The following is an 11,367-nucleotide window of genomic DNA, read 5'->3' on the forward strand; positions in this document are numbered from 1 at the left end:
TGGAATTCTCTGCCCATTGAAGCAGTGGAGGCTTCCTCGTTGAATATGTTTAAGTCACAGGTAGATAGATTTCTGATCAATAAGGGAATTAAGGGTTATGGGGAGCAGGCGGGTAAGTGGAACTGATTCACTTCAGATCAGCCATGATCTTATTGAATGGCGGGGCAGGCTCGAGGGGCTAGATGGCCTACTCCTGCTCCTATTTCTTATGTTCTTATGTCCAAAGTAAGTGAGCTTCCGGGGTGTCAGAGCCTCAAACAGGTTCCGGTGAACACCAGCTTTCTCCAGCACCCACTCATTCATCCACTTTGCCGTCCGTGACACACAGAATATCCGTCTGAGTCCTTTCATTTCAAACACTTTTATTGGAGCCTCGTCACTCTTATTGATGGTCCAGCTTTCACGGACACACATTGGCACCGGCCACACAAGGGCTTTCAGAAGATGAATATTCATTGTAACCGAGATGTTGTGGCTGCTCCACACTGTTTTCACTGAGATCACAACACCATGATCCTTAAGACTGGCCTGAGTTTGTTTGATCGATCCTGCTGTCAGATCTCAGATAAATACATGAGTCTCTGTTCCATTGAGTCTCCAGCACAGGGCCGGGCCAGCCGGCTCAATCGGTCTGTCAGTAATTTGCTCCACATCAGCCTCCACCTCCCCCACTGCATCTCCTCCCGATCAGCATATCCTTCTGTTACTGTGTCCCTCATGTGTGTATCTAACTTTCCTTTCAATGTATTCATGCTATTCACCTCAACCACTCACCATGGACCAAGTTCCATATTCTCTGTGATTTGGGGTCAATAATGAATTCCCCTTCTCTTTTTAACATTGAAATTTGGATCAAATTATCAAATTAAACAATCAAATGAATGGGAAGGCGGGCGGCGGGGGGAGGGGGGGTGGGGGAGGGGCGGGGGTGGGGGAGGGGTGGGGGGGGAGGGGTGGGGGTGGGGGGGTGGGGGGGGGGAGGGGTGGGGGTGGGGGGGGAGGGGTGGGGGTGGGGGGGGAGGGGCGGGGGGTGGGGGTGGGGGGGGGAGGGAGAATCCTTCAAAGGGACAGCCAAAAACTAAACCCTGAATGAAAAGTTCCAAACGTAAAACGATGATGTGGTTCTGGGGAGAAATGAAGCTCTCCAGCCCCCACAGTGCCCACTGAAGACCTTGTGTTGGTCGGCACCACATGCTTCCTTTCCAGGGACACCTGGTCGCAAACATGGGCTGACATGGTGGTTCGCACTGCTGTCTCACAGCTCCAGGGAGCCGAGTTCAATTCCAGCCTTGGGTGATTGTCTGGATGGAGTTTGCATGTTCTCCCCATGTCTGCATGGGCTTCCTCCGGTTAGTGTCACAAGTAGGTTTGCATTAACACTGCAATGAAGTCACTGTGAAAATCCCCTAGTCGCCACACTCCTGCACCTGTTCGGTGACACTGAGGGAGAATTTGGCACAGCCAATGCACCGAACCAGCACGTCTTTCAGACTGTGGGAGGTAACTGGAGCACCCGGAGGAAACCCACACAGACACGGGGAGAACACAGACAAGTGACCCAAGCTGGGAATCAAACTCAGGTCCCTGGCGCTGTGAGGCAGCTAACTGCTGTGCCACCGTGCCACCAATGATCCAGGTGAATGTTAAATAAGAGACAGAGCAGAATTATAATCTCTCAACTATTAGAATGGTTTATTCAAAAAGAGTAAATAATACGAGAGAAATTAAAACAATGAGTCTCACTGCCTTCTGCCTGTCGGGGACCCTTCTAACGACGCTGGTCTGGAGCTCGAGAGGTCCTGGCAACGTTCGTGATCCCGGTCCAAGGTGAAGACCAACGTACCCGGGTCGAAGCCCCGCCCCCCGTGTTTTACAGTGTGGCACAAACAACCTGACAGGAGATTTGGTCAATTCCCAGGCTTGGGAAACAATATACAAATACAGCACTGGAAGGTCAGCTTGTTTCTGTAGCACAGCTGCTTCTTTAGGTTCTCACAGCATGAATAAATGCTGAGTTGACTGGTGAATATCTTAACTCTTTACTTTCTATACATTCCACCCTGAGCTTCAGCAGCCAACGCAGCAATCCCATCTGTACCTGTATACGTTCCTTCACAACAATGACCTGTGTGAACAATGCACGCACTCTGTGCCACAAGACAATTAAAATGAACAAAAGGGTACAAAGTAGCAGTATGACAACAGGATGTAACATTAAAGTAAAAACAGCGGATGCTTTGGGTGACCATCCATTAAAAACACCCCACCAAAGATGAAAACTGAGGCAATTAAGTTCATCCGATGTTTGGTGAAGTTTGCCTTAAGCGTAGGTCGTTTCCACACTCTGCCTAAGAAAATGTTGCCTGTCTTGACTTAGATGTGTAGAAACGTGTGTATTTTGTTCAATAAGCCTGCATAATTTATTAAGTTCTATTAGTATGTACATCAAATATGTCCCATGCAGCTTTCCAACATTGGTTTACAGGGGGTTCAAGCTATCTGGCATTCAGATGCACATTGTGAGTGCTGGTAATGCAGACATAGTTTTTTTTAATTATTCGTGGAGTCACATGTGGGCTAGACCAGTTAAGGACGGCAGATTTCCTTCCCGAAAGGACATTGTGAATCAGATGTTTTTTTTCTGACAATCGACAATGGTTTCATGGTCATCAGTAGATTCTTATTTCCAGATCTTTTTCATTAAATTTCACTATCTGCTGTGGTGGGATTTGAACCTGGGTCCCCAGAACATTAGCTGAGTTCTGAATTAGTAATCTAGCGATAATATCACGAGGCCATCACCTCCCCACCAAACTTGCCCAATTTCATGCATAATAGTATCATTAACTGGCGATAATTCCTATTGACATTGGCCATGACTCAGGTGTAAGGTACAAGCTTCATGTATGAGGAGTTATGTAGAGGACATACCATTACAAAAGGCGATTGGCTACAATCCGCCACACTGAGCACGGATGCCTGGACAGTGATGTTATACAAATAATATTTCTGTCCTTCTCCACAAGTACATTTGTTTTGAGTGCATATTTTACTGGATGCCTTCCATCCCCCATGCATCGGGAGTGAACGCAGCTTAGGAGGTACAAGCCAAGCATGTCCAGCAGCAATTATTTCCCCTTTTCTGTGGGGTTTGGTTTGAGATATGTACCCACACCTTGCCACCCTTACATACAGGTGTGTCATATTCCCTGTCTGGAGGAAGAATTGAAGGGACAGGTTGTTTTATCATCTGACTCACGGGGTTTCATAGAATCCCTACAGTGCAGAAGGAGGCCATTCGGCCCATTGAATCTGCACCGACCACAATCCCATCCAGGCCCTATCCCCATAACCATACTTATTTACCCTATAACACCCTGACACTAAGAGGCAATTTAGCATGGCCAATCAACCTAACCCGCATCTTTGGAGTGTGGAAGGAAACCAGAGCACTTGGATGAAACCCACGCAGACACGGGGAGAATGTGCAAACTCCACACAGACGGTGACACAAGCCAGGAGTCAAACCCAGGTCCTTGGTGCTGTGAGGCTGCAGTGCTAACCACTGTGCCGCCGTGCCACCCCTCCTTTTTGTGGCCTATTATTCAAATTATATAAGGCCTGTGCCACTCTTTGAGTGTGTGGTCACTGGTCAAAAGTTTGATTTGTTGTTTCAATAGCCCATTCATGTGTTCAATCAGGCCAGGCTAGGGGATGTGCAATACCCAATGTATTCCATTCATTGACTCCTATGTGATACAAATGTCATCCCAACTTGATTTTTACACGGTGAGATCTTATTCCTTCGCACCTTATCACATTATTATTCTTGATCACTCGAGCTCTGATTTTTCACTGGCCATGCTAGGGTAGGATTATAACCATTCATTAGAATCTACTCTCGCTTTTCAGTCCAGTGCTACTTGGAGTATACCATCACTTCAGTGACCATCTGGTCATAGTCCCTCACAGTTCTCATCACAAATTTATGATAAAATAATTTAAACAATGCCTGAGAACGCTTCTGAACTTCTTAATCAACTACCTACCACTGTTTGTTGATTGGTCAGACCCTCTTTTCACAGATTCGGGTATCTCAGCCACTGAACACCAGCCAGTCCTGGAATAAGTTTAATTCTAACTCAATGAGGAAATATTCTCACCAGGTCCTCTGTCAGGGCACTGCTAAGCAGCTTTAATGGTCCATGATTGCAGAAACTGAGCTGTGGTCAAATTTGATTGAGTTTTTTGAAGGGGTAACTAAGTAGATGAGGGCAGTGCAGTTGATGTTGTCAACATGAACTTTAGCAAGATCTCTGACAAAGTACCGCATGGTAGGTTGTTGCATAAGGTTAAAATCTCATGGGATCCAGGGTGAGGTATCTAAATGGATACAAAATTGGCTTCTTGACAGAAGCCAGAGGGTGGCTGTAGGGGGTTGTTTTTCAAACTGGAGGACTGTGACCAGAAGTGTGCTTCAGGGATCAGTACTGGGTCCACTGTTATTTGTCATTTATATTAATGATTGGGACGAGAATATCAGAGGCATGGTTAGAAAGTTTGCAGATGACACCAAGATTGGTGGCATAGTGGACAGTGAAGAAAGTTATCTCCGATTGCAACGGGATCTTGATCAATTGTGCCAGTGGGCTGATGAATGGCAGATGGAGTTTAATTGAGACAAACGTGAGGTGATGCATTTTGGTAGATTGAGCTAGGGCAGGACTTACTCAGTTAATGGTAGGGCGTTGGGGAGTAACAGAACAAAGAGATCGAGGGGTACATGTTCATTGCTCCTTGAAAGTGGAGTCACAGGTGGACAGAATGCTGAAGAAGGCATTCGGCATGCTTGGTTTCATCGGTCAGAACATTGAATACAGGAGTTGGGATGTCTTGTTGAAGTTGTACAAGACATTGGTAAGGCCACACTTGGAATAGTGTGTGCAGTTCTGGTCATCCTATTATAGAAAGGGTATTATTAAACTAGAAATAGTGCAGAAAAGATTTACTAGGATGCAACTGGGACTGGATGATTTGAGTTATAAGGAGAGGCTGGATAGACTGAGACTTTTTTCTCTGGAGCGTATGAGGCTGAGGGGTGACCTTATAGAGCTCTATAAAATAATGAGGGGCATAGATCAGCTAGATAGTCAATCTATTTTCCCAAAAGTAGGGGAGTCTAAAACTAGAAGGCATAGGTTTAAGGTGAGAGGGGAGAGATACAAAAGTGTCGAAAGGGGTAATTTTTTCACACAGAGGGTGGTGAGTGTCTGGAACAAGCTGCCAGAGATAGCAGTAGAGGCGGGTACAATTTTGTCTTTTAAAAAGCTTTTAGATAGTTACATGGATAAGATGGGTATAGAGGGATATGGGCCAAATGCAGGCAATTGGGATTAGCTAAGGGATTTTTAAAAAAAGGCAGCATGGACACGTTGGGCCGATGGGTCTATTTCCATGCTGTAAACCTCTATGCCTCACATTCAAACTACAGTCCTTCAATTATAACAGAATATGTGGCTGTATGTAGCTGCCTCGGCCGTGGTCAACCCCAACACTGCCTTCTTGAACTGCTGCAATGCCTGAGGTATAGGTGACCCAAAGTGCTGTTAGGGAGGGATTTCCAGCTACACATTCCTGACTTTCATTAGAATGTAAGTGGGTTCCAGATTGATATATTCCATTCAACCACACCCAAGGTGAGTTATTCCAATTCCTTTATTGTCCAGGACAATATATTCACAATATCTTTAAAACAGAAATTAAACATTCCCATTTGATTTCAGGTACTAACATATTCTGTTCGATTGATCTTTATTGTCAATGTCAGGCTGGGGTTGTTCCCCTTGGAGCAAAGGAGGTTGAGGGGAGATTTGATAGAGGTGGACAAGATTCTGACAGGTTTAGATAAGGTGGACAAAGAAAATCTGTTCCTATTAGCTGATGGGACAAGGATGACAAGCAAATTTAAAGTTTTGGGTGGGATCACAGAATCAGAGAAACCCTACAGTGCAGAAAGAGGCCATTTGGCCCATCGGGTCTGCACCGACCACAATCCCACCCAGGCCCTACCCCCATATCCCTACACATTTACCCGCTAATCCCTCTAACCTACGCATCTCAGGACTCTAAGGGGCAATTTTTAGCATGCCCAATCAAACTAACCCGCACATCTTTGGACTGTGGGAGGAAACCAGAGCACCCGGAGGAAACCCACGCAGACACGAGGAGAATGTGCAAACTCCACACAGACTGTGACCCAAGCCGGGAATCGAATCCAGGTCCCTGGAGCTGTGAAGCAGCAGTGCTAACCACTGTGCTACCGTGCTGCCCATGTGAGGAATAATATTTTGATGCAGTGAATGGTAATGACCTGGAACTCGCTGCCTACGAGGGTGGAGGAAGTGGAGACAATAAACAATTACAAAGGAAATTGGATGGGCATTTGGGAGGTTTCAAACAGAAATGCTGACTAAATATCTCTGAACTTCCTCACACCCTGTCACTCTGTGATCCTTGTGAAATTTGAAACCAGGTATTCGCAACAAGACAAGAGCATCAGCCATTGGAGGCAAAGTTGTGAGACCGGTCAGTCCAGCAGAAACAAACCCTCCGACCCTCCCCATTGACCAATATAATTGAAAACAGAAACAATAACAGCAGAATCGACCACTGGAACCACTCGTGAACTCGCTGGTGTACCAATAGCTGAGATGAAAGACTGAATCTCTTCTCACACACAGAACAGCTGAACGGTCTCTCCCCAGTGTGAATTCCCTGGTGTGTCTGCAGGCAGAATAACCGAGAGAACCCCTTTCCACACACAGAGCAGGTGAACGGTTTCCACCCAGTGTGAACTCGCTGGTGTGTTTGCTGGCTGGATGAATCACTGAACCGCTTCCCACACAGAGTAGGTGAAAGGCCTCTCCCCAGTGTGAACTCGCTGGTGCCTCCGCAGGTGGGATGACTGAGTGAATCCCTTCCCACACAGAGAGCAGGTGAATGGTTTCTCCCCAGTGTGAACTCGCTGGTGTGTCCGCAGGCTGGATGAAGTTATGAATGCCTTCCCACACTGAGAGCAGGTGAACGGTCTCTCCCCAGTGTGAACTTGCTGGTGTGTCCGCAGGCTGGATGACCGAGTGAATCCCTTTCCACACTGAGAGCAGGTGAACGGTCTCTCCCCAGTGTGAACTCGCTGGTGTGTCCGCAGGCTGGATGAAGCTCTGAATCCCTCCCCACACTGAGAGCAGGTGAAGGGCCTCTCCCCGGTGTGAACTCGCTGGTGTCTCCACAGGTTGGAGGACCGAGTGAATTCCTTCCCACACAGAGAGCAGGCGATCGGCCTCTCCCCAGTGTGAACTTGCTGGTGTGTCCGCAGGTTGGATGAAGCTCTGAATCCCTTCCCACACTGAGAGCAGGTGAACGGCCTCTCCCCAGTATGAACCCGCTGGTGTGTCTGCAGGCTGGAAAACTGACTGAATCCCTTCCCACACTGAGAGCAGGTGAATGGCCTCTCCCCAGTGTGAACTCGCTGGTGTCTCCACATGTTCGATAACCGAGTGAAACCCTTCCCACACTGAGAGCAGGTGAATGGCCTCATCCCAGTGTGAACTCGCTGGTGTGTCCGCAGGCTGGACAACTGACTGAATCCTTTCCCACACTGAGAGCAGGTGAACGGCCTCTCCCCAGTGTGAACTCGCTGGTGTGTCTGCAGGCTGGATAACTGAGTGAATTTGTTCCCACACTGAGAGCAGGCGAATGGCCTCTCTCCAGTGTGAACTCGCTGGTGTGTCTGCAGGCTGGATGACAGAGTGAATCCCTTCCCACACTGAGAGCAGATGAACGGCCTCTCCCCAGTGTGACTGCGCCGATGAGCGCCCAGCTGAGATGGGGCGCTGTATCTCTTCCCACAATCCGCACATTTCCATGGTTTCTCCATGGTGCAGGTGTCCTTGCCACTCTCTTGGGTGGACAATCAGTTGAAACCTCGTCCAGGCACAACACCAGTACGGTCTGTCCTCACTGTGAATGGTGTGACATTTATTCAGGCTGTGTAACTGGTTAAAGCTCTTTAGTCAGTTCATTGGAATACTCTCACTCAAGTGTGGCAGTGTGTTGGTGCTTTTCCAGTCACACTGATGCTTGAATTTTTTTTCAAATCGACAGACTGGACAAACATTTCCCCTTCCAGATTCAAAGGCCAATGATATTTCACTCCCAAGGAATATGACTGCCAGATCTAGACGTGACATTTGAGATTTCAGCCTGTAATTCCTCTTTCAATATCCTGTAAAATGAGTTAGAAATAGAAATAGAAATTCAGAACAGACCATTCTAGTTTCTATGGAACATTCTTTCCTCTCTCATTGTGCAAAAGCTGTAAATCTCCATCCCACACACTCTCCCTCCATTCTCACTCTGCTGTATCTAATATTCACCCTCCCAATTTTCCTGAAGATGCTGATTGAGGCTGATTGACAGATCCATGCTCACTGCTTCCTGTCCAGCACAGAAATCATAACAAATTGGAGCTGTAGTTGGCCATTCAGCCCATCGAACTGCTTCAACCATTGATTGAGAATTGGCTGATCTACCTCACACTATTTCCATAGGACCAATATTTCCCAAACTATCCCCTAGGTTGCTCAATGCCTCAAAAGTTACCAATCTCTCTCTTGAAAATATTTGATGACTGAGGCTCCACAGCCCTCTGGAGCGCAGAATTCAAACACTTTACTCACAGACAATGGACCAAGCTCCGCGCAGCCATTGACATCAGGCCCGGACTCTGATTGGCTGGAGGACCAGCGCCCATCCGGTCCTCCACGCGTTGCCATTGGTTAATCTCCCGCATGTGGACAATGAGGGGGCGGAACCCGAGCCCACATGGGGGTGGGCGGTGCTTTGACCGCCGGCCGCGCTGAGCTGGTGTCCAATCCGCAGTGTGCTGCTTCTGTAACCAGTGATATTGCTGCCAATGGGACACTGTGTGCTGGGAACGCCCCTCTGAGTCATTGTGACGGCACAATGAGCCCTGCCTCAATCAGCCAATAGCAATCACTCTGCTCCGCGGTGACGTCTCCGGGTTCAGGCGCGCGGACCCGGGAGCCCCGCCCCCACCCATTGTTCCCCCAGTCTGTACATTCCACACATTGTTCGTCCAGTCAGATAGACATATATCTGTCTGGGAGCCTGCATGGAGATTTCCAGCTGTGTCCAGGACACAGAGAGCTGAAAGTGTCCAATACACATCTCTTTAGAAACTTACAAACCCTACAGTGCAGAAAGAGGCCATCTGGCCCACCGACCACAATCCCACCCAGACCCTACCCCCATATCCCTACATATTTACCCGCTGATCCCTCTAACCTACGCATCTCAGGACACTAAGGGGCAATTTTAGCATGGCCAATCAACCTAACCCGCACATCTTTGGACTGTGGGAGGAAACCGGAGCACCCGGAGGAAACCCACGCAGACACGAGGAGAATGTGCAAACTCAACACAGGCAGTGACCCAAGCCGGGAATCGAACCCAGGTCCCTGGAGCTGTGAAGCAGCAGTGCTAACCACTGTGCTACCGTGCCGCCTGTCTTGATGCTCTCTCCACTCACATTGTTTGTATCTTAAAGCCTTGATTAGTTGTAAGTATTCGCATTCCAAGCATTATTCTGTAAATTGTGTCTTTATACGCCCTGTTTGTGAACAGAATTCCCACTCACCTGAAGAAGGGGCTTAAGGCTCCGAAAGCTTGTGTGGCTTTTGCTACCAAATAAACCTGTTGGACTTTAACCTGGTGTTGTTAAACTTCTTACTGTGTTTACCCCAGTCCAACGCCGGCATCTCCACATTGTGTAAGTACATCCACAGTGATATTAGGGAAAGATTTCCAGCTACACATTCCAGACTTTCCCTAGACTGTAGGTGGATACCAGATTGATATATTCCATTCAACCACACCCAAGGTGAGTTATTCCAATTCCTTTATTGTCCAGGACAATATATTCACAATATCTTTAAAACAGAATTTAAACATTCCCATTTGATTTCAGGTACGAACATATTCTGTTAGTTTGTTCTTTATTGTCAATGTCAGGCTGGGGTTGTTCTCCTTGCAGCAAAGGACAAGATTCTGCCAGATTTAGATAAGGTGGACAAAGAAAAACTGTTCCCATTAGCTGATGGGAGAAGGAGAGGGGGACACAGAGTTAAAGTTTTGGGTCAGAGATGTAGGGGGGATGTGAGGAAGAATATTTTAATGCAGCGAATGGTAATGACCTGGAACTCGCTGCCTACGAGGGTGGAGGAAACGGAGACAATAACCAATTACAAAGGAAATTGGATGAGCATTGGGGGGTTTCAGACAGAAATGCTGACTAAATATCTCTGAACTTCCTCACACCCGGTCACTCTGTGATCCTTGAGAAATTTGAAACCATGTATTCGCAACAAGACACAAAGAGCATCAGCCCATTGGAGGCAAAGTTGTGAGACCGGCCAGTCCAGCAGAAAGAAACCCTCCGACCTTCCCCATTGACTAACTGTGAGAATGAACAAAATGCAGTCCTGGATGTACTTGAGAGCGGAAACAATAACAGCAGAATCCAACCCTGTGAACTTGTTGGTGTCTCAGCAGCTGGGATGAAATTCTGAACACTTTTTATACACTCAGCAGGTGAACGGTTTCTCCCCAGTGTAACCTCACTGATGTCTCAGCAGGTGGGATAACTGAGTGAATTCCTTCCCACACTGAGAGCAGGTAAACGGCCTCTCCCCGCTGTGAATGCGCTGATGTGTCCGCAGGACGGATGACCGAGTGAATCCCTTCCCACACTGAGAGCAGGTGAACGGCCTCTCCCCAGTGTGAACTCGCTGGTGTCTCTGCAGGTCGGATGACCAAGTGAATCTCTTCCCACACTGAGAGCAGGTGAATGGCCTCTCCCCAGTGTGAACTCGCTGGTGTCTCTGCAAGGCGGATGACACAGTGAATCCCTTTCCACACTGAGAGCAGGTGAATGGCCTCTCCCCAGTGTGAACGCGCTGATGTGTCTGCAGGTCAGATGACCGAGTGAATCCCTTCCCACACTGAGAGCAGATGAATGGCCTCTCCCCAGTGTGAATTCGCTGGTGTGTCCATAGATTGGATAGCTGGTTGAATCCCTTCCCACACTGAGGGCAGATGAATGGCCTCTCCCCAGTGTGGCTGCGCCGATGAGCATCAAGCAGAGAGGGGGCTCTGTATCTCTTCCCACAGTCCGCACATTTCCATGGTTTCTCCATGATGCAGGTGTCCTTGCCTCTACCTTGGGTGGACAATCAGCTGAAGCCTCATCCACACACACAACACGTGTACAGTGTCTCCCCGCTGTGA

General features: G+C 48.0%; 1 protein-coding gene across 1 annotated transcript in view; it reads right to left on the reverse strand.

Moving 5' to 3' along the window:
- Positions 1 to 400: 400 nt before the first annotated feature.
- The window catches only part of LOC144484828 (uncharacterized), a 40,591-nt gene continuing 29,624 nt past the window's right edge, over positions 401 to 11,367 (reverse strand). The window contains 4 exon segments of the mRNA XM_078203188.1: positions 401 to 494; positions 6,668 to 6,904; positions 6,906 to 7,898; positions 10,726 to 11,199. Coding sequence (XP_078059314.1) covers positions 401 to 494; positions 6,668 to 6,904; positions 6,906 to 7,898; positions 10,726 to 11,199 — 1,798 coding nt within the window.

This window comes from Mustelus asterias, unplaced genomic scaffold (genome assembly GCF_964213995.1).
Source record: "Mustelus asterias unplaced genomic scaffold, sMusAst1.hap1.1 HAP1_SCAFFOLD_129, whole genome shotgun sequence".
NCBI lineage: Eukaryota > Metazoa > Chordata > Chondrichthyes > Carcharhiniformes > Triakidae > Mustelus > Mustelus asterias.